At 31.3% G+C, this 25100-nt stretch overlaps 2 protein-coding genes across 2 annotated transcripts in view; one reads left to right on the top strand and one right to left on the bottom strand.

Moving 5' to 3' along the window:
• Positions 1-4911: 4911 nt before the first annotated feature.
• LOC112210376 (gustatory receptor 68a-like) lies at positions 4912-19503 on the top strand. Its single transcript, XM_067051705.1, has 4 exons — positions 4912-5037; positions 18417-18482; positions 19121-19210; positions 19290-19503. Exons 1-4 carry the CDS (start codon positions 4912-4914, stop codon positions 19419-19421), a joined length of 414 nt encoding a protein of 137 aa, XP_066907806.1. The 3' UTR covers positions 19422-19503.
• A 2475-nt stretch (positions 19504-21978) lies between these two features.
• The window catches only part of RIOK2 (RIO kinase 2), a 12826-nt gene continuing 9704 nt past the window's right edge, over positions 21979-25100 (bottom strand). Inside the window, exons 6-9 of the mRNA XM_014425876.3 lie at positions 24676-24768; positions 23894-24049; positions 23631-23732; positions 21979-22426 (exon numbers count right to left, since the gene is read on the bottom strand). Of these exons, the coding sequence (XP_014281362.1) occupies positions 22102-22426; positions 23631-23732; positions 23894-24049; positions 24676-24768 (676 nt within the window). The 3' untranslated portion in view covers positions 21979-22101. The remainder of the gene's footprint in view (positions 22427-23630; positions 23733-23893; positions 24050-24675; positions 24769-25100) is intronic.

Raw genomic sequence — 25100 nt, 5'->3', positions numbered from 1 at the left:
TCAGGACTTTTAACTCTTCTATAACGGACACAATTCATGGAATATGAATTTACGATGGAGAAATGACAGGAATTTAAAGCACTATGATACATTAAATTTGATGCATCAAGTTAAGAGAAATGTTATGTGTCAAGATATCTATAACCTAAATAACAAAATCGGCTTTTCTCTGAGGCTACGACACAAATTGTTTTTTAATTTGGCTCCATAGTAACTTCTATCATTCTAATTCTAGGATGATCCTCGAAATTGGACTAATTTTCAAATTTGTATCATACCACAATAAAATCATTGCTGGAGAACAGGAGCCAGTGACCACTAAGATTTTAACCAAAGTTATTAGTTCTAGAATTCCACCGAAAGAGAAGTTATTTTCTACAAAAGAAATATTATTATCATATAACTAGAAATCTTATTTAACATGGAACTAACCTTGCTGTTCAATTAAAATTCTCTAATTTCTAAGCGACAACAAGAAGATGGAATGATAAAGTGTGTTGTCTGTATCGTGCACACTCAATTGTAAAAGAAGAAGTTCAGAATTCATGGTTACGGAGCCAACAGGATTTTTCATCTTATATTCAACTTTGAATGTGTATTTATTTAATTATAAGAATGAATAAACATTCATGCGATGAAAAAAAAATCGAAATGGAAATATCGATTATAAATATTTATATCGATATATATCTACATATATGTATATATTTTGCTAGTTCCCTAGTTAACCAAGGACCAGAAAAAAAAATTAGTGACAGGTTTAGGGAAATTCAAACTCCAACACAATATAAGCTGGAGCGCTGATTACAATTTCAACTTTGTGACCGCTAATATTTTCCGGAAATATAGAACAATATATATAGCTTAAAAAAGTCAATATTTTGTTACCCAATCACAGATTCAGTGTGAAGGGTAAAACAAAAACTCCCTCCGGGTAAGGAGGGAGGGGACAAAAATTGCGACTAAAACAAAACCTACCAGTGACGTGACTAGGTGAAGATTTTATAGCGGATATTGCTTTATATTACATGAATGTCCCCTAGGCATACTTTCTAATCTGGTTCAGTTCAGGTTCTTGTGCGATATCCTTCTATGCTTACTAAACATATCCTTTTACTTAATTCTTTTTCTTACAATATTTCCGTAACAAACAAATTCTCTTAAAGTCCTAAAATTGGTTTTATATCATTTAGATGTTTAAAATAAGCGATATCATGCTTTGAAAATATTTGAACTGAGAGCTCAGCATGAAATATCGAATCTATCCAGGATAAAATACAGTATACTAGCCTGAACTCTATGGATGCAAATAAAAAAAAGTTTTAAATAATTTATCTTTTAAATGAGATTATGTAATGTTCCTCTTAGTTGTATAGTACTTCAAATAATTCTAAGAACTAGAAAAAATTTTAAAGTAATTTCCTCAGGAAGATCGATCCTCAAATTACCCAAAACAAATAAAATCGTTAAAAAATAAACTTGGATTTAAAGTCGAATACTCCAATGTCTTTGCTAATATTAGTTCGGTTAAGATGAATGTTTATTTTTTACAAAAATCTACAATTTCCAACATATTGTATCGAATTTTCTATAAAATGCACGCTTTTATACGGAAATAAAATATGGTTTTCGCCATACCTATATTTTCTTAGGAACTTACCAAATAAGACGTTTTCACTGTGTTCATGTTTTTAAAAGGTAAATGTACTCCAAGCAAGCTAAAAAAAAATTGAAGATGCTCTCTTGTGCATATTTTCACTCATACAATACTTGTCACTACTGAAAACTTTAAAAAAATAGTGAGAGCATATACATTTTGCAAAAACATTGTCCCTGCAACCTTTTCCTCTGCAAATTACTTAACTGGATCTTTTTAGCGTTAACCATCAGTACGGGAAATTAAAATAAATTGTTGGAAAAAGATAACAAAAAAAGAAAGAAACTTAAATGAATGATAAATAGAGTTACCAGTCAGTTAGGTAACACGGATCCCATTTCTTTTTTCTACCTGTTTTGAGAATGAAGTTCCACAGTCTAAATAAACCTTTTGTAGCCAGAAGATTTGATTAATGATGGACTTTTAAAAGAAACATACCGCTTTTATATTCAGTTATAAAATTAAACCATCTTAGGAGGTCACACGTCTTATTTAGAATCTAGTTTTTAAGGATTTATCATTTTCAAAATGGGATTCACATTAATTGCTGCTGTTATCTATAGCTTCGTAGTTTCGGACCCACCGGTGACATTGTCACATGACACTGAACCTGAGCCTTCGTGACCAAATATTGTTGGGTAAGCCGTTCCGAGAGAAAGGATAACTTCTGCTGGAAAAAGTAAGACCATCAACCATTGGGTTACCTCATCCAGCCTCCGGAAGTGGTAAGGTCAGTGAGAGTTGGCTTGCTTGCCTAGAGACCTGTTCTCCGCGCCCTACTTCCGCTCTCCCATCCAAAACTATTGCCAAATATAAGGAAAATTAAATCGATTCTATCTCCAAGGAGGATTTTAATCTTCATTCCATTAAATATTTCATATAATTATCTTATAGAATAATGAAATAGTTGAGAAACATTGCGTTGAAATTGGAAATGAGGTCAACGTGTTATTATCATGTGTAATTATTTTAATATACTTATTCATTAAATGGGGATCAAATTGAGTGTTTTTTTTTTTTTATATTTTGTTTTTTGTTAAAAAATTTATTTAATGAGAAGGCTTTTCTAAGTCCATATTAGAGTAATATTGAAACGAATCGTTCAATACCTCCAATTTTTATACGGATACCAAAGAATCGATAGCTCATTAATACATTTTGAAAAGAAAGAAACTCTTGCGCCTCTTGATCTCCACTTAAAAAAAGTAAAATTTGATTTTTTTTTGTTACGTGTCCTTCAATAAGGTCGTTAAGGCCCTTAATTATAAAAAAATTTAAACAACTTTTTTTTTTTTAAACAAGATACTTATACTATTTTTTGTTACGACGTTTTCTTAAAGATAGACCTATAATTTGTGTATAAATGATATTAGAACAGAACCATTTTGCACTTTTTACCTTCCACATTCGGGCCCAATTGGATGAGCCATTTTCGAAATATCAGTGTACCAAAGATTTTTTACGCATGCATAAAAAAAAAGTAGTTGACGGAAGCTGGTAAAAAAAAATCTTTGAGGAAGAAGAATAACGGAGGAGTTACGCTTTCAGTGCAAGTGACGCCAGAAGTTTATACCTTTCTTAGGCGTGGTATCCAGAACGCCATATTTGACAGTTAGCTATCATACCTCGTACGCCAGAAATGAATGATTACAAAAAAAGTTGAGTTACTCAAAGCGTCCGTACATTTCGCTGTTGATATTGGGTTTGCAATTACTATTAATTCTAAGTCACTTTTTTATGTAAACATTAAATATTTTAAAAAATATGGTTCAGTGTTTTTACTGTTTTTTTTTTTTAAATAAACCACTTGCTCTATTATATCAGAAACAATTATTTATTTTTTGGGTAAGCCTTTATATTTCAACTTTTTCCTTAAAATAAAAAGGATACCAACTTCTACTAATATATTCCTTGTACCTTAATTCCCTATTTCCTTATTAATGGAGGGTACGAAAAAAAAAAAATACTCAGAATCAAAATATTTTATTCACAGACGTGTCTGGAGGGTTTCTTGTAAAATGTGTTCAGGTATAATCCATTGAACCGTAGCTCAGATTTATATGATTTTTTAAGGGATTTTTTGAATTGAAACTTATTTGTTCCCATATCAACTTCATTAAATTCTGTCCAATAAATTTGCTTATACATGCGTATACATATAGTCCTCGATACATTTATAACTCTAAAATGACTCATCCCATTTAAAAGTTGGAGATTAGGGTAAAATGGTTCAGTATCGATCTCATCAGATGTCGTCTTCTACTTCTAGAAGCTACAAAGAACTCCAAAATTAAAATATCGGGATTTCATTTTCTATCACGCTACTTATTAATAATGAATTGCAACGATTGATCCCTGATACCATGACAAAAAATAATCAATTAAAAAAACATGTATCTCTCTCGGTGGAGCAAACAAACTAGATACAATTATGTTAATCGATTTACCTTAATACAAGCGCCAGTATAACTTCAAAAATGGCCGATATCGGAATGGAAGACGCACTCTACCCGGCAGTGTTTATCAGCAGGATTTTCGGAGTGGCTCTGTTTACACCGAAATTCAAATATGCCTTAATTTACTCCTGCTACGCATTCCTTGTGTTGATTATTCACATCGCTTGCTCAGGTTATTCACTCGTATTCATTCAACAAATGGACGAACCTCTTTATTCCAGTATTTTCCGGCTTAGTTTGGATTGCTTTCAATTTTCACTTGGTCTTTTTTACGCTTGCGTCTCAATCGTTTCTTCTTTCAACAACAGACTCGAGGCATTGAGCACACTCAAACGATTAGAGACCGTCGATGACATCCTTAGAAAAAATGGAGCAACTATCTCGTTTAACAAAACTAGATATTTTTTAGGTGCACTCTTAAGACTTGGTGTAGTCACAGTTGGTGTGGCTCTTGACCACTTTAATAATACGACAATTGATAGTTGGGAACGTGTGATATTTTTTAATTGTCAATTTTTCCCAATTTATGTAGCCAACTTCACTGAATATCAACACAACGTTCTTCTCCATACGATACAGACAAGATTCAGCTGCCTCCAAGAAGAGCTATCATCGATAAAGAAAAGGCCATCGTCCTCCAGCAGGCAGGCAGAACTCGAGTCCCTCCTAAAACTGTACGACCATTTAGTTCAGTGCTGCGGGACGATTAATCAGATTTATGGGAAACAGATTTTGTTTTTTGTCGGAAGTATTTTTTTTGTGATAACAACTAATTCTGACTATGTCGCTGAAGGGATAATGGAATTCGTGTTGGACAGGCCTTCGAAACCTATTGGAGTGCTGTTCACCTTCGGCTACTGGGCTCTCCTCAGACTCGTGGAATTGTGGAGTGTGGTAGATACCTGCGAAGCGGTTATACAAAAGGTATGGTGTATGTAAAAATATCTCATTACCAGGTAATTCTCATTACAATTGTCAAATGATTGTTATACGTACATTATGGTATATAATCACGTTTTTCTGATTGTTGCAATGTTTTTATAAAAAATCCTAATTTTTAAATTGTTAGTACATTTTTAGGTGCCTCCCCCCCCCCCTTCCTTTTGGAGGTGCTATCCAATAGGTTTAATGTTATACTAAAGGAAAAAAATAACAAAATTTTTATATCCTAATGCACGTTACCTGTGTATGTTCGCCTGGTCCTTGGACTGCTGTTATACATGACATATAGATCTTGGCCAACCAAATACGTTGGCTTGAGCAGTTTAAATTACAGAGAAAGAGACATTCAACGGAAGAATATGCATGTTTACCTTTGCAAAGTATTAGCCACTTCCCCAGGTGGATGGTAGAACGGGTTGTGGTCTTCATTTACTCACGCTAAGGTTGGAAACTGGCGAAGACACCAATAAATTACGCCACCTGGTCTGTCTTAGTACTGACTGTGCAATTGGCAGATGTCAACTTAGACATGATAATAAGTAACGAGTTAGTATTTACTTATTATGTCACACCTAGGTTATATGTTATTAAATTGCAATAGGAACAACTCAGTGGAATCATTAAAGTGGGTAATAATCATAATACAATTAGTAAATTTTCATGAATTTATATATTGTAATTTGTTTTAGAACTTAAATTCCATGATAATTTTTGCATAATTATCATTAACATGCAAACCCATTAGTATCTTGTTAGAAATTGCATTCCTTTTTTAAGTTATGTATACGGAGTCTAATATTTTGAATTTATTTCCGTACATAGTTTAAATCTAATTTATGTTTGAATATTGAATTGTGAGTTGTAAGTCTGTTACATTATTACATTTTCTTTATTATAGAGCTACAGATATGTACTACCTTCTTCTATATTTTAAAGTTTGTGTGGTTGAACCTATCTTTATGTTTCATTAATATTTTCATCATCTAGGAACGCGTTGGTATTCTGCTTGGTCAAGCTAAAAACTCCAAATAAAAACTAAACGACAAATGGGATGTAACTATATTTTTCTGAAATGAAAAGTACGAGTTTTTGGTTATTTGGATCTCTGAAAATACAAGGCCTTAAAACATTAAATTTAACACAGATATACAATAACAAGAGAATATAATGTTTCTAAATCTTCTATGCAATCGAGGAGTGACGTGTTGAGGTATAGCAGTCCAAAGAAGTCATTGTTCCTCGATAAACTCTCGTTTTTTCCTGTGTCATTTGCTTTCTATTTATATATTTTTTATTTCAACTTATATTATCACTTAACCAGAGGAACAGTCCCTTCACATTACATTAATTCCATGGCGTAGCCTTTCGCTTTAGCTAGACTATACCACCTTAGCTGGACTGATATTAACACCTAATAATGCCACAAGGCGATCGAAGGGAGAAGACTTTACTGTAAAAGCATATATAATACATTTCATGTATTATGTATGTATGATGTACTAATTTATTTTATTAAAGGGTGTGAAAAAAATTGTATTATTACTTTCACATACCAATTAATGAAATACATACTAAAAGGAAGTATTGCAATCGTGAAAACTTTCGAATCCTACTTTTCAACGGAAATACAAGTTTTAAAGTCCCTGGAGTCCAAATAACCAAGTCTCGCAAAATCCTTTGTGTGTGTGTGTGTGTGTGCTGGCGCGCGTGTGGGTGTGTCTGAAGATATAAGCTCAAAACAGAATAGTTTAATCTGAAATTACATATTTAATGCGGTCACATGCCTGGAATTTTCACTTAGGACATAAATGTACATTATTAGAAAACTTTTTGAATTGTTTTATAAGGCCTATTACTCTCCGAAATTGGAAAATGAATCGTGAACATTTTAAAATTGACATAATGTTTTTAATACAAGACTACCAAGATGTATAGGATAGAATTTTAAGCAAAAATTCCGAATCATTGTACTTCCTCAAATCACTTCGTATAACTTTATCAAATAATTTAATCATTCCTTTCCGAACATCGATTGGTGTTGCAATAAGAAAAAATTAGATCTGGATTTTAAAAAAAAATGTAAATCATAATTAATTAATTTAAATCATAACTAGGAAATTTCTTCTGGGTAGATAAAAACGAAGAGACAATAATGTTGATAAGTTACCAGTGATCTTTAGTAGTCCCTTAGATCGCGTTTACAAAAAATTTGTACATTTTAACTTTTTATCCTACTACGGCGAAGCCAAAAGGAGGATATAAGTACATGGTAGGATCTAAAAGTGGTTCCACAGAACTAGGAACTGTAAATATTAAAGCCTCGAATCTGGAACAGGTTGGTATGTACCAATATCTTAGTCAAAATTACTAATGATAAGAGGTTGGATTCAGAATAAATAAACTAGTACATAGGAAAAGCAACAAATGAGTCCTATGAACTCGGTGACGTCATAATCGGCAAAACGAAAGTGGAATTGAAAACAAAGATGAAGGAGTATAAACAAGTCTTTATACCAACGCTGGCCTATGCACCTCAAAGATGAATGAGTGTTAAAAAATTCGAGAGCCGAATATAAGCTACAAAAAAAATTCCTAAAGAAAGATCTCGGTAAACCTAGATTCCACCGTTTGAGGAATGAAAGAATAAGAGAAGAGGCAGGACAGGAACTGCTAATAGAAAATGTATAGGAAAAAGAAATAAACGACAATGTACAAAGAATGCCGATGAATAAATTCCCAAAACTTACATAGGAAACAAAAACTAAAGGAAAACGACCACATGGACGACCGAGAAATAAGTGGGAGGACCTTATATTGGGTATGGTAAGGAAAAAAGGTGTTACCCCAGGAAAGGCAAAAAAGCTGGATAGAGATGGTTTTAATAAATGGATCAAAGCTGTCTCCGACACTGTAAAGTAATGAGAGTGGTTAAACAAAAAAAATTTAAATAAAGTCATCGAAAAGTTGTTATAATGTTTTTAGTATTTTATATATCTTCAGGTGACCACTGAACTCGAGTTATGCATACTCAAGAAATAGAGTAAACTGAAGAGATTATATATTATTGGGGCAGGACATTATTCAGATAAATTTAAACAAATTAAATAAAAAGAAAAAGACCCTAATTTTTGTAAATGAACATGAACATAGCACACGAGGTTACAAATATACAATTAGAAGTATAAACATTAAATGAAACAAAGGTTTACCGCTGGTTGTTCAACATTACATTGAATACAATAAGTAATGATAATGTATGATAACGAATTCCAAAGAGAAATAAGACAAAAACACCAGTAGTATCTTTAAACATAACTTAAATACACACTGATCACACTTCGGAACTGATAAGTGTTATCAGAGACTACCTTCGGAATTCGAATTTGTGATACTACCAAAGTATCGTACGCTTTTCGATACGATACTTTAACTAAAGTATTGATACTCAATTAACATTCATCCAGATTCTAGTTAATGACTATTGATTAAAACATAAAAGGCCAAAAATAAAAAAACGTTAAAATAATAAAACAAACTGACTATGATAACCCTTAAACACATTAGTAGGTTGTTACTGAAGTAGTTGTCAATAATAAGGAAACTTGGTATAGAAGTGCTTTCCACATCTGAAAGAAAGTTAAGACTCTTTTGAAAAAACCGTTAATAAGCCCATGTTCACACGTACAGATGCAAAGAGCTCCCTGTTGGGTTACAGACGCAAGTTACATATCATAAAAAATCAGTGAAGACTAAAATGACTTTATTCTAATATATTTACAAGAACTACATGTTACTGTTACTCAGTCTCTATCTTCTAACTTCTCTCTTCTTGGCTATCTAGTCTAGAAAATATATATAAACACTTGGGAAGAGGGGGTAGGAAAAATAGTGAAATAGGAGAAGGGGTTTTGACCAATCGGATAATTTTAGGAGACTAGGTGGGGGGTAGAGAGCCTATGAGATTTAAAAGTAAAGTATCTGGAAGGGGGAAAAGGCGTGGCGAGAAGTTGGGAGGTCTGATTTCTAAGAAAGGGACCATGACCTAAGACTTTTGTGCACTGACTTACATATGTTAACCATAAAATAGTTTGACTGATGCAAGTCCATTGTTAGATGACAGCATGTACCTGCTTAAGTACCAGGCCTTTGCTTTTTGATATAGGATAGGACTGGAAAGGGCTGTTAGAATGGTCTCAAGGGCCGTATGGGGACGTAGTTGTTTTTATTGAGTTTCTTTTGTAATGAAATGTGAACAAATGGAACCATATGTCTAAAGTGACTGAACCTACAGTTGGGCAAGGGGCAATTGTTTAAATTTATAATGCTGGTTCCTTAACTCGCATGAGACGGAATTTACTCGCAAACGCCGTAGGGTATAGTGGAAGGCACTCGGCGAGTTTTATTATTTATTGACAACTTCAGTTACGACCCTTGTGTTGAAGAAGATATAAAACCCGTATCTTAAAACGAACTTTCTTCCGTGAGCCGCTTGATTATAAGTAAATGTTTTGGAGTTTACTAAGAGTAGATATGAAGTATTTTCCATCGAGACTTAGGATCAGGTGCTTGTGGTAAGAAATTCTGAAAAATCATGACAGGGACGGCGTAGGGAATATTCCCACCCCAACATAATAGTCCGCGAAAGTTGAGTTAGATACTTCGAAAAAAAGAGAAATAGAGCTATAAAACCAAAAACAGTGTAATAAGCTCATTAGGAAATTAAATACAAAAAATGTGTTAGTACCTTAGTATTTTATATTTGGCAGCTTTACAAAGAGAGGTGGAAATCAATTGATTGCAATAACCCCATGACACATAAATCAATAAAAAAAACATATCTCTTAGCAGAGCCAAACAACCAAACTAGATACAGATAGAGAGAAAGTAAATTAATCGATTTGTCATAATAGAAACATCAGTATAAGTTCAGAAAGAGCCAACATCGGGATGGAAGACGCACTTTACCCAGTTGTGTTTATGTGCAGGATTTTTGGCGTTGCTCTGTTTACACCGAAATTCAAATATGTCGTTCTTTACTCCTGCTACGCATTCCTTGTGTTGATCATTCACATCGCTTGCTCTGGTTATTCAATTGTGTTCCTTCAGTCAATGGATGAGTCACTGTATTCCAGTATCCTAAGGCTTAGTTTGGATAGGTTTCAATTTTCAATCGGTCTTTTCTACGCTTCTCTGGCAATCGTTTCTTCTTTCAACTATAGAATCGAGACATTGAACACACTGAGACGGCTAGAGACCGTCGATGACTTCCTGAGAAAAAATGGGGCTAATCTCTCATTTAATAAAAGAAGATATCTTTTCGGTGCTCTTTTTAGACTAGCTCTAGTCACCATCGGCTGTTCTTTGGAGCATTTTAACCAAACACCGATTGATAGTTGGGCCCGTGTGATATTTTTCAATTGCCAGTTTTTTCCACTTTATATAGCCAACATCACGGAGTATCAGCACAACGTCCTCCTTAATACGATACAGAAAAGATTTAACTCTCTCCAAGAAGAGCTATCATCGATAAAGAAAAGGCCATCCTCCTTCAGCAGGCAGGCAGAACTCGAGTCCCTCCTGAAATTGTATGATCGTTTAGTTCAGTGCTGCGGGACGATCAATGAGATTTATGGAAAACAAATTTTGTTTTTTGTCGGAAGCATTTTTTTGATGACGACAGCTAATGCTGACTATGTCGCTGAAGGTATCATCGAGCTTGTGTTGGACAGGCCTTCCAAACCTATTGGAGTGCTTTTCACTTTCGGTTACTGGGCTGTCCTCAGGCTCGTGGAATTGTGGAGTGTGGTAGATACCTGCGAAGCGGTTGTACAAAAGGTATAACATATATGAGATATAACTTTCCTTTACATCCATATCAATTGTGGTTACTTTTCAGTAGTGAGACTCACATAATATACCAAATCGGAACACAGTTTCTGAAAAGAATAATACATTCTTTTCTTCTAGTTTATAGTTATATTTAATCTGAAATGAAATGAAACTAATTTAAAACTGATCAATAGATTTTTCATTCCCGGAAAAGGGTTGAATGTGTAATATGAAACTGTTTTCCAATAACAAATTTATGAAAAGACCCTTGTCTTCAATTTCGAAGTCTCTGCATTCAACAACCTATTGACATATTGAAAAATTTAATTATTAAAAAAATCTGCAAATCTTGAAAAAAGTGCCAGGTTTTCGATTGAACAATGGAACTAAAATAGTAGAAAACGTATATTCTGCTTAATTCTCACACACTGCAAGGTATTCTGTGTAGAAAAAAGATTTTAATTCTAGCCAATGGCGAGCATTAGGCGTATTTCGTCCCAATGTAGGGCGTCGCAAGAGATGGATTAAAGGGTAATGGGTTCAGTACTTTGAAAGGAAGCACTGTTTTTAGAACAACGATTACGCAAGGAGGTTATTTTTTCAAGATTATGCTCAACCGCCAGATTTTCCCCCAATTAAGGAAAATGATAAATATAATTTGAAGGAAATGGTAAATTAAAAAATTATTTAAGCTATTGAAAAATTCCCATAAATAAATTAACTAACTATTATTCTAAAAATAAATAGAATTTTTAAAAATTACATTTTCTTGAGGTCTAGAAAAATATCAAATAAAAATACAATGTTCTTAATCCATATATTTAGTCTCTTCAACAAAATGAATTATTTGGCAAATCTGGGGTATAATAAATACATAGGTATATATTGGGAATACATATGTTATATATGTTCAAATATATTGACAGTGGCAAAAGCAGATCTACCAGAATTTAACTGAGTAACTATTGACCAAACAACATTTTTTCTCTGATAAATTTTAATTTTTTTTTATCGTGTTTATTTAAACAATTTACAAAAAAAAAAATCCATACAACAATTTAAAAAAAAATAGACAATGGAAAAACATCCTTGAAGTGTATGTGTAATTTTAACTTAAAATTAATTGTAATTAACTTTTTAAAAAAAATATGTAATGAAAACAATAATTTTAACAAGTCAGTAGTTTTAAACAATAGTACAATATTTCTGTTAAAGCAACAAGGCAAGTGTAACAAGTGTGGTTTGGCGTTACACCCTCAAATACTAACCAACTGAGCCCTTTCCTGCATAGTATTTACTTCGTCTCCTACTTGAATACAAAACTTTCCTACCTTCGGTAGTAAGGAAGCAAAAGGAGATATAATAAGCATTCTTGCACTGATAGCACAAAGTATACTCTACCAACATGCACATTTGCGAAAGTTAATCCAAAAGATCCTATCAGAAATATTGATGTACTGTTTCGAATATTGCCAAGATATTTCAATGAATTCTGTTGGGAAAGGAATTCAGGATCTCGAAGTGAAGGTCTAGCAAGGAGTGAGGCATTGGAAAAACCCAACTTAGGGTGGTATTACCCCTTCCACATACACTTCACCATCTGTTCCGTTCGTTCACCTTCTTGCGCTCCCCTTGGTCCAGAGGTTGGGGAATTTCCACTGAACCCACACAAAGGAGCCGGTTCGGCGGTAAAGTTTTCTATCATGAAAATTTTGAAATATACATTACTGAAATATACATAAAATATTTGAAATATACATTACTCTCAACTACCTCTTCACCACAAATTAGTTCACAAAGGCCATATGTTTGGTGTCAGTTCCATATGGGAAACACACTTAAGATATGGAATTGAAAACTTCAAGGATAAAATTCTGGGTAAAGGAGCCCAAACACTTTCAGACCTGTTCTACAGCCAAGTTGTTCAACTCGAGATGTATCGAGCCGAGATACATTAAGGCTAGTTGTAAAACCATTATTTAACGACAATAAAAAGACGAGAGTATACATTGGTCCCATTCCTTAAAAAGTCATGTCAAGAAATATTCCTTTATACCAGCACAGAAGAAAAATAAAAAATGAAGAAAGAGATAAAAAAAAAGTTAAAAATAGGTTGCACAAACAAGAAAAAGTATCTCATACAAATTTACTAAAGGAATTAAAAGAACAGAAAGCTTGAAGGTAATAGAAATTTTCCAGAGCATGAACTGTATTGTTCAGCAAAAACTTCTGGAGCTGGTTAAACCATTACAAGGAAACACCCTTGATTTGGAGTGCAGTAATAGTAAGTAAAAACAACGTACAAGCGTGAGGAGGTTCGCCTTGACAGAATGCTGTAAGTTTGGATGTTGTGCAACATCCTCATACACGGGTCAACCTTGCTGTAGAATATTGAAACCATGCTCACTAAAATCGGCTTCGGTTTGTCTTGATTCTCTAAAACTTTCTCACACACCTCCAATACATCACCTCCAACCAAAACATGTTGAAAAAACCCTCCATGTGTGCTGACCTTGTAGGAAGAAGTATAATAGAGGGAGTAAGATGGCAGGAAAAGTGAAGCCAAAAAGACGAACCTTATGATGGACCCAGAAGCGTGTCAGAAAAGTACGATCCAACCTCTGGCTGCCTTCTGTTTCAATTGACATTACAATGGTGAACTATTACCCTCAATGTAAACCTAAGCCCCAAGTGTGTTGTTTTTTTGGCTTCACTTTTGCCTCGAATGATTATGCCACACCCCCGGTGTCGGCCTCTTAGGAGAGGAGACTGTACAATGAGCTCCCAAGAACTGCTAAGCAGTTGACAATGGCGTAACTTGGACTAGTGACCACCGAGGTGACAGTTTGTAAGAACTAATAATGAGATCATTAACATTAAGTACTGAGGGCTCAAACATAAAGCGTTATCGATTAATAACCATCTTACACTAACAACCAATATATTCCTAGAGAAGTAGGTGACAATTTTATGCTAAACTTCTTTAAACGAGCACCACTAATAACCTAGCAGTACCCATAGGTTTAAAAATAAGGATTATACATGTTTGTTTCATACAAATGATGAGACATGACCAAGTGCATCTCATAAAATGAATAACATCCAGAATTCATACGTAAAAATAAAAGGACCAATTTTTCTATTCTTGAAAAAATACTTTAATGGCCTAATTGCTGTTCCTTAAACCATATACTACACTAAGTGAATTTTATTCGTTTAGTGATCATAAATTTCGTAATACGGATTTATCTTATTCCCGGTTTTTATCTACTATATTTATTTAGCTAACAGTCAAACATAGAGCTGCATGAATAAGGGGAGGGAAATGGTAAAACGAAATGCGAAGATAGAGAGGTATAATTATAATTTGTATAACGGTGATGAATAAAAATACTATCTATTATCTATCAGCATTATTAGCTCTACGTCTTTGTTTATCCTCAACAAATATTTTCCTGTAGATTAATACCGGGTTTATTTATGTTCTTGATTTTTCCATAGTTAAAATTATAATTTTATTTTAATTCAATTCTTGCGAGGTCTCCCGACGTGCGCCGTCCAAATTATTTATTCCAATAGCTTATATCTTAACTCATACTGGTCTGATATCGATGATTTATTTTATTGATAAACATTTTTTAAATGTTAACTTAAAGCAGGCATTCTTGCACACCTACAGCCTTAGCGTAACTAACATTAAAAAGTTTAGCTTCCAGGTATTGTCATAGCAAGATTACACATCAAACCTTGCTGAATAAACTGTCAAGGAATGTATGGAATTAGGCTGGAATTTTTAGAATCCTTGAAATTAACACATTCAAACAAACAGACTCTCTACATAATAATTTAGAAGTAGATATAAATATACAAATAAAAGTTTCTATGATAACTTATACAGAATGTTTTTCAAATAATCATGATTCCAAATTACAATACGATATTGCTTTGCAAAGAGTGTTCCAATATGGGAAATTTTTGTTTTAACTGATAGAGAATTTAATTATCTTTCGAATGAATAGCTACAGTGTCCTGGAGATGTATAATATTCGGGTTATTCGAAAACAAAATTTGTTTGAACCGCTTTTTAAACCCAGCCTAAGAAGAAAACCCTCATTAAAAAATTGCATTGCAAGATTACGACCTAATATCTACGCGATCCTATCAAAATACGATTACTGCTCTGTTCTAATGGGTCGGAGAGTGATGATATAAATCCTAAACCCTCCCTTTGTAAACGGTCAATCTAACATATGAGGAATTTTTCGAATAATACAAGTAGTTTTTGAAGTTATTGGGTTCAAAGAATTAAACTTTAGCTTTATATGGTGTGAACAGCTTAGACCCATGAAGGGTCATGGGGTCAGTACTTTTTATACAATGAGGTGCTTTTTTCAAGTTCACGCTCAACGGCTAGATTTTTCCCCAACTAAGCGTAACCAATTTATGAGGCTGGGTAAACCAAATATGGGGCTCCCCATCCCACTGAGTTCACGTGACAGCTACAGTGTATAATATAATATAATAATCTGTCTAAGCCGGATTCAAACCCGGTAACTTGGAGTTAGTAGCATAGTGCCTTACCACTATATCACAGCAATGCGGCTCTCGCGTGCTTTATATAATAGTAAAGATGATTAACAGACTTACAAAATAGCTCAGTAACAATAATTAATGGTTATGACACCATAGGTAAACGTTTCTGAGTAGTACACGGCGCCTGTAGATGTAAAACCAGCTGATTGAATCCGGGAAAAAGTCTTAAGTAGGGTCATTTTAATTGATTTTAGCCTCCCTCCTCCCCCACCCCAAAAAAAAATGTTCAAATTATTAAGGCCAAGACAATATGACTACAGATAATTTTTTAAAAAAAATCAATTTTAACAGAATATTGTGCAATTATAACGTTAACGAATAATAAAATGAAAAAATAAGCAAGAATACGTATTTGAAACAACTACAATATATTAAAGCAATTATTTGATGGTTGAGAAAATAATACACATTACACCATGACCACATATTTAGTCCGGAAATTACAGTTATAACGGGATATTCAATCAGTTTAAGAAAAAAAAAATTCGTGAAGGATATCCATATGTCAATCGGTGGAAAAACCCGCTTTTGTTCAAACTACTTGTTTACAGGCCTTAAAATGAGTAATGATAACCTTCAAATTATGGGGAACAGGAGGACACGAGATCTAATACTTGGTCAATAGAGCTTCTCATGAGAGTAAACAAGTCGCTGCTTGAATGTGACATGTCAGGTGTGGTTGATACTTACAAACCAGTAGCACAAAAGCTATCATCAATATTAGTCCAGTAAAAACAGATTCAAAATTAGCTGTACATGGAAGTAGGTGTGGAGCAAACTATGTCAACAGATTCTTATATAAATTAAAAAAAAAAAAATACAATATCGAAAAGTTAACCACTCCCTAAGTGTCCGTGGCTCTAATATCGCAGATTTTTCAAAATGAGTTCCGTATATTTCTAGGTTTATTATCAATAACTCCCAAATTATTGCGAGTAGTTGAAATATAATATACTAATTAATAGGGCAAGAAACGTGATTCAATTTGGACCTAATAGATTGCTTATATTCAATGATTCCCGAGATACAGTTTTTCTAAATCTAATATTGTTTTCTAAAAAAAAAAAATCATTTCGTGAAATTATTTCTGCAAATATCATGAAAACTACTGGTCATAGTAAAAACATCTTTATGAACTACTTTAAGATACATTTAATGAGCTTCAAATTCAACGCTAATAAAAGTCTTTACGTTTAATATTTCCCTTCTTATTTTACTGAACAATGAGAAATTAGCACTATGTGAATTCATTTTGGCAAATATCATAGAATATCATGGAAACTGCTACCCTTACGAAGATGTTCATTATAAACTACGTCATAATATATTTAACTAGCTTCGAAATGAGCCATTATAGACATATCTACACCAAAGTTCTCCTGTTATCGAACTTTTCTCAAGATATGACTAATTTTCAACGTAATTTTATATTTCTATAAAATTATATTAGCTGAACGAGTAATAATACATTTTGCTAGTTCATAAAATCAAGAAAAGAAAAAGGTAAATGTCACTATATAACAGAAGGTTTTGCGATTTACGTATCTGAATACAATTTTTTATTTAAGAGTTCATTTAAATTCACAACTCCATGACTTCAATTGAATACTTGAAACGTTAAGTTTCTGAATACCAACGCACTGTATTAGGCCTTAATATTCTGAGAATATTTGAAATTAGTAAATAACATACATATTTAATTATTCTTTTATGAATTAAAAAGTTAATTTTCAACTAGATGAATTGTTATCATCACATAAGATAAACATTTTCAGAAGTAAGCTATATCCCAGAAAAACTTGAGAAAAGTTTAAATGAAACAATGAAAATGAAAGTTATTAACATACCTCAAGTTTCGCTGTTTGAGAAATTTCATAATCATGCCTCAATTTCTTTTTTCCAATCTTCGTTTAGTTTATAAATAAACACCAATAAAAGATACAATGAGAAAATGGGACATTGTCACATCAAAAAATTGATGAAATAGTTCTAAAACCGATCGTATGACACGACACGAATGCCAACTACCTAAATCAAAAACACATTTAATCGGATATTGTTTCACTGTTTTGAGATCAAAGAAATTTTATAACGAACAACAATTATAAATTTAGGCTGTTCCTACATTATTATTGTCCAGACCATATCTCTAAATTTCCATTAGAGAAATAAAAAAAAAAATGAATTGTATGTTTATATAAATTTCATGTAAATATAATAAAAATGTGATACATTAATAAGAAACATAAAATTTACTTATTTTATATTTCGACAAATATGCGCTTTCCTATAATGTTGTATTTTTTAGCTTATTTTGAAAATATCTGTCAAATCGTCCTTGAAGGGTTCAAGACAGAGCACGGATCTTAAAAACAATAATGGAGGCTTTTAAATGCTGATGATTAGATCTACTTAATCAAATACAGTTTTCCTTTATCTTAAATTGTTCATGAACTAAGATACATTTCTTGATCATATTATTTGTAAATAAAAACTTTATTCAATTTTCTTACAGTGTAGGTGTTTTTTTTTCAAATGAAAACCTATCACATGTATCATTTGTATAAGTAATTTCTCTGTTGTTTATCTCAGATTGGTGAGGTCCCCCTAATTCATTTCTCTACTACTTTGTGTTAACTTCACATCTTTTATCAATGAAAGAAATAGGAATTATTCACTTAAGTATCAATCAAATGTTGTATAAATGTATTCATAAAGAACAAATAACTATTATCTCAAAAATGGTTATAACTTTGACATACAGATATCATTACCCTATGTGTATGAAGTATTAGTTTCTCTATTTGTATCCTTGCATCTATTAATATTAAAGTTTTAAATATGTTTATGTTGACATGGATGATGACAATGTCTTCTATACTATAGTTAAATGTTTTAGTAGTAATATTTATTTATTTTTTAATTCTCATTCATTACAGGCGAAAGACTTCAGTGCAGCACTGTATCAGTTCATGATTGATGAAAGCACCGAATCTTGTAAAAATGTAAGAAACATTACATTAAGTTTAAAATATGATTTATGTGTATATTTCAGTTAAAATAAATATGATTTATGTTTATGTTTCAGTTGAAATAAAACATCAAACAAATATATTACTGAAAATAACTCATTTTGTCTAAAAGAATATGTCCGATTTCCTTTTTTTTTTAAGGTTTCTTTTCTATAATGAAAAAAACAGTCTAGATTAGATGACTACAGCAAAGTTATTGTTCTTTTAATAAACCTGTTCTAAATAAGCCACAAAAATGACTTTAACATAAGTGCAAAATTCTGCCTAGCTTTTAGATTCATATATTTTTTTTTTATGATCTAATAGTATACATTCTTTTCTCAGTGACTTAGAAATTTATGGTATAATAAACCAACATAAGAAATAATTAGAATTTCAAAATAAAATGATGTATAAGCTAATAATAATTGAATCAGTGGTGTTCTGTTTGGATAAATTCTTTTTTCTTCAAAACTGATAATTCTCCCTCCCATGAAAATCTACAACATAGTTAGTTAAAACATAATCACAAAAACAGAGAAAATTTAAACCTGTTTTATTTATTTCCACATCCCAACCATTATCTCTTCGATGGAAAAATCACTATACATTAATCCACTATGATGTTTCAGAAAAAGATCAGGCTTCATTTAACTGTTCAGAAGGAACCTTGCTTTACAGCTTATGGTTTTTTTGACCTGGACTTCACTTTATTACATTCTGTAAGTTTAATTATGAAAACAATTATGTACAATTTTTCATAAAATTAAGACTGAATATATTGTATTAACTATTCCACAGATAATTGCTGCCGCAACAACTTACTTAGTTATTTTGATTCAATTTTCACAAACTACTACCAGCTACCCTAAACGAGTGTTGCTGAATACAACAGCCTCTTACAATTCAAGCTATTCCAACTACACTGAGTAATTGTAATTTATAATGTAGTACAACCACTGTAGTGTCAATAAATAATTAAGAAGTAAATCAGCCGATTTCTTTTCATCCAGAATGCCAAAGTATCACTTTAATAGGTCTTTTCCAACAACCACTTCTGACTGTGGGGCCTGAGTAGTTCAGATTTTGGGAGGGAAAAATCCATAATACGCATGCTTTGTACAGGTCCAGACAGTCAGAAGTGGTTTTTGGAACAGACCAAAATGTTATGTTCTAAAATTAATGATTAAAACATACACACACACTTTATGCCTGCAACTTAGAATGGGCAAAACTGTTAATTTTGATGTGTCATGGCTGGTGAGGGTTTATATTTTAAAGGAATGGCAATCCATACAATTCAGATTAATAAAAAAGACATATGAAACTTTAATGGAGTTGAATTCTATTTTATTAGTAAATATTTTAATATGAAGCTCCTTTCAATTTATGGTAAAAGGGTTTAAAAAATTTAATTAAAAATGGTGGAGGTAATTCTGATTTAATTTCAAGTTTAAAAATTCATCAGACGAATGTTCAAAATATAAGTATCAGCAGATCTCAATGAAAATAAAAATCTGGTACAGTTCACACATCATACTGCTCTTACTTACCTCTCTACTTTGAATTGAAATAATCATTGTTGAATACTTCTATTTTCATAGACAAAAAATATTCTATTCAATGACAAAAAATATTCCTGTTTCTGGTTAACCACGGTTCTAAGGCCAATGGGGGTTCTAGATATGGCCTTTATTATATTTTTTGTATTTGTACTACATATGATATTGTATATTTCTATTGGTTTCTTATGAGAACCAACCTACAATTCTTATAAATCTATCTATTTATTTAAATAAATAACAAGACACCACAGACTCCCTTACTATGGCATGCTGGATATAATTGAAAGTGCTTAAGTCAATGAATTTATTTTCTGAAGGTGTCGTGTTCGCCAATTTACTTAGCTATGCTAATTAGATGGCATGCCGAGTAGTCAGACCATAAATTACTAGTTAAGTAAATTACCTTAGATTTATTGCAGTCATTCACAAATATATACATCTTAATTCGTGAATAAAAATATATTGGTTATATATTAAAATTAAGTTCTAAATGCAAATGAATTGAGAATACTGTACTGGCATGTGTTTAACTAGAATTTACGATTATATTAAGTTGGCAATCAAAATTACAGTTTACGACTATTAGGACTTGTCTGGTTTGAATGCAGACCTGAGATGACTCCTAGCTGTGGTCCTCTTTCTCTCTGATCTCTACCCTGTGGCTGTCTCTCAACATTATAAGTATTCAGAATATTTATTTAATTACTCTTAATTTCTTCTTAACCCAGTATTCTCAATAAATAGCAATATTCACATTCAGAAAATTACAATAAAAGTCTTATTACAGAGGCATCTCATTTAGAAAAACTTATGTTTCATTGAAAATTTTGATTTATAATAACTATTTGACACGGAAAAATTAGTTTTAAATTTAAGAAACAAACTGAAAAATTTCAAGATACAGAATTTTAATTAGAAAAAAAAAATATTAATGTGAAGTGAATATAATTTTTGACAGAATGCTAGTCAAATACAGGTTAAGTGACAGTAAACAAATATATATAACATAGAAACAAGAAATTTGTCAATCATAGTGCCTATGTGCCTGGCCAGTTTTTTAATAGTCCAATTTGTGTATGAACAAACCTTTTATTTAGGTATTTTTTATCTAATATAAAAATTGCAAATAAGAGGCTACAATCAAATATGTCTGTAAATAGGAACAATGTAAGAAGTATAATGTAATTATGCAAGAAAGTTATAAAGGAAAAACATTTTAATTATGATAGATGGAGTTATTTTTATAATTGTAGAGATATCCATATCCAACTACTTGGAAATGACCCAAAATGTTATTGAAAGATAGAATAATAAATACATAATTACACATTTAAAAGGATAGTAATTATTAATTTTCATGAACCAATTATATTTAATAGTAAAATAAGACACTTTTAAGCAAGTTTTTTCTGTATGCAATTATTAGAAAGAAAAAATGGATATAATTTTTGATAGAATGTTTATCGAATACAGGTCATGGGAAAGTAAAAAACTGTCTGCACTATGGCAATGAGTAAACAATTTTCAGTTGTACTGATCATAGTGCATTAATTTTTCTAAGTATTTGGGTAACAACAGTGTCTTATATGACTATTTTAATACTCTTATTTCCTGAAATTCTTTATCAACCTTTAAAAAAAAAATGTCTTCTCTGCTTCTGGTTGATAATCAAATTCTTTCAAAGTTTATACTTATCCACTTCTCGTTACTGCTAAAAATGAGGGACTGGTTAGCGGTATTCATAAAGGAATTACAAAGTATCCTATTTTAGAATAAATATTACAAGCAACAATTTATGAACATGCCATTCAACTTGTTATAATAATAATAATAATAGTTATAATATTTCCAATAGGTTTAAAATTTATATTAAAATAATTTTCAGCAAGCAAACTCAAAAAAAAAGGTAATAAACAGAAATTACACTGGTTTTCTTTTTTTTATTAACAAAATAGATTAAAATTAAAACTTCATTATTTCATAAAATACATAATATTGAATAGATATATGAATATCTATAAAATAATAAAATATGACTAACAAAGATGTTATTCCCAGCCCCAAATACCAGAACAATCTTTTATTGTATCTCTATTTTCTCTTCGTTTCCGAGTTACTGCACTTGCTTCACCTTTGCAAACAGCTCTGTGTCTCAATTCCTGTTTTTCTCTTTTATCAAGTGATTTTTTTACTTTGCTCCTTATGATCTCTGGTGGGATAGTTGATGTTGTAGAAACACTTCTTATAAACGAAATGGTACTTCCTTTTTCACAATCATCGATTTCAGCAGGTTCTTTTTTCATGGCTTCTAAATCCTTTAGCATCTCTTGTGAAAATTTAATATCACAATCTGGAACCTGATCGTCTGATTTCCTGTAAAAACAATTCAATAATATATCAATAATATTATGATAATTTACAAATTAAATTTAAGCAGAATTATTAAAACGATAACAATATTTCTAGATTAATAATATTTCTAGAAACAAAAAATTAATTTTATTGTTTTAAGTATTGTGGAAGAAATTAGTGACAACAGTTTTTACCTACAGAAGTCAAAATTTAATTTTATAACAGAAGCCTGGCTGATGGTAAGTTTAAATTTGGCCTCAAACTAATGCAACTGATCAACGTTTTTGATATTATTTGAGCCTCATAAAAACAAGACAACTAAAAAAAGGTCATAAATGAACTATACAATAAATATAAAGTATAGAAAACAAATCATGCAGTTAAATAGGACTTGAGCAGTTGAAATAGATTCTATTATCAATACACTTGCCGAGTCACTAACTTTTTTGTACAATACTGTAATATAAATTTAATAGCCTTAGAATTTATGAATTCAAAAGATGATAGCATTAATTTTTTATTAAAATGAATTAGGGTTCTTAAAAAAAATTAGTAGAATTTAGACGAACGTCAGGAGATATGAGTTACCTCGAATTTTTAAGGTATGATAAAATCACATTAGAAACTTTAGGCAAAATAATTGGTTCTTGTCAATTTACTGAAGCGGATATAACTAATACTAATATTCAGTGCATCATTGCACTGCAAGTACAGTACATTACAGCCATTATAATTTAAATGTAATTTAAAAGGCTTTAATGAATTATCTTAGATGAAATACACCAAACAGTAATATTTCCTTGTTTGTTATAATGAGCAGATTTTGTTATAAATAGTGATTTTGATCAGAAAAGATTATTTTTTTGTTTAGAAGTACAAAAGAAAACTTCATAGCAATGATTCTTCTCAAGGTCCTTCAATTCATGAGGATATCATTCAATCCAAGGAATATGATTAGTACTGAAAAATACAACTTCTCAAAAAGTTGCTCTAGAATTTTATCAACATAAGTCAACAGAGGTTCATAATTAACTGTTCTTACAACTTTTTTTCATTCAAGTAAAACCTTAATAAATTAAATTTATAAATTTATCTTTTGATCTTGAATAAAATAGAAGTTATACCATAATTAGTGACAAAATATATATTGCAGTAAATTGATTAAAGCTTGGTGAGTTATGAACAAACAAAATAGTTATTATCCAACAAAAATTTAGTTACTTACAATTTTTTGTCATCACTATTATCTTGATCTAGTTTCAAACCTTCTAGATATTTATCAATATGGTCAGGCAAAGCATCACTTGACAATTCATAGTCATCTGGCCTAAATAAAAAAAAAAATAGAATAAATTACTTGTGAAAAAATTTATTTAAAAATACATTTAAAGGTATTGCCAAAATCAAAAGAAAAAGGAGTTGATAATATTGAATCTAATGATAGTGACTATTTCCATTAACTAAAATAATATTTTTAAAAAAACTTACAACTTTTCTATTAATTCACCATTTTCTTCTTTCTGAACATCGGAATCATCTACATCATCATTTCCCTCATCTATTCCCATTCCTTCAAGAAGATCTTTGTCCATTTGTCGAGTAAATCCACTAGCAGATACTTCAACATCTAAAGAGTCTTCTCTCCTTTATAATTAAATATATTCCGATTAAGAAACAGTTATTGAAAAAAAAAAATCAAGAATACATTATTCTTGATTTTTTTCTAGGAAGTGTTGTTTATTCTTCATGCATTAAGATGGTGAGCCGAAAAAAACTTCCTTTAGTATATTATTTATTAATCTTCATTTAAGTTTACAATATTCTAGGGTTTTTTACCCATTTTCTGGTATTATAATTCCTTAAGATCAATTTTATGCATTTCATTCCAGGAATTTTATCTATTGTTACTGTTTAAAAAGTCTAACATTTTATTTAAATGATATCAAGCAGTACTGTTATCTTCCTTATTGTTGAAGAAAAGTAACAATACTTCTTTAGATACAATATTTCTGGGATGAAATGAATTAAATTAATCATAAGATTAAATATAGAGTATTAAATAATAATCTAAAGGAAGTTTTTTCACATCACCATCTTAACAAATAAAGAGTATAATATAAGTAGGTATTTTTGATTTTTTGCTGTTTATAAGTTTCAAAGAAACATTTGCTTTTAAATAACACCACTTATTCATCATTATCATGCATAAATTCATAGTAAATGTTGAGAAAATAAAAAGTTAATTACATTAACTAAGGTAAGTTACTTACTCAATATCATCAAATGTTGGAAATAATTCACTTTCATAAGCAAAACGTCTTCTGAAGAAGTCTTTAATGCAATTCACATCCCTTTCAAAAAACCTAAAACAAGTAAATCATATCAAAATGTGTAATTATACATATTACTAACACAATCGGAAATTTTAACTTAATTAAATTAATAATTATGAGAGATAGTTGACCGTGGATGATAAATGAGGAGAAGATGGTTGGGGGTGATGAAACTTTCAACTTCAACTTTTCAACTTCTTCACACAACCTGGTCACTCCTTCTAGAACTTCAACTTCTTCACACACCCTGGTCACCCACAGAACTTCTACATCTTCTAGCATCCATTCTTCTTCTATTCAATCTTCTTTATTACTCAGACTTCTCTTAATATTTCCACTCCTGTAATGCCTAATTCGTCATT

This window comes from Halyomorpha halys, unplaced genomic scaffold (genome assembly GCF_000696795.3).
Source record: "Halyomorpha halys isolate HHAL.00 unplaced genomic scaffold, Hhal_1.1 Scaffold540.1, whole genome shotgun sequence".
NCBI lineage: Eukaryota > Metazoa > Arthropoda > Insecta > Hemiptera > Pentatomidae > Halyomorpha > Halyomorpha halys.
The sequence above is the reverse complement of the archived record's forward strand: the minus strand, read 5'-3'. Positions and strand labels throughout refer to the sequence as shown.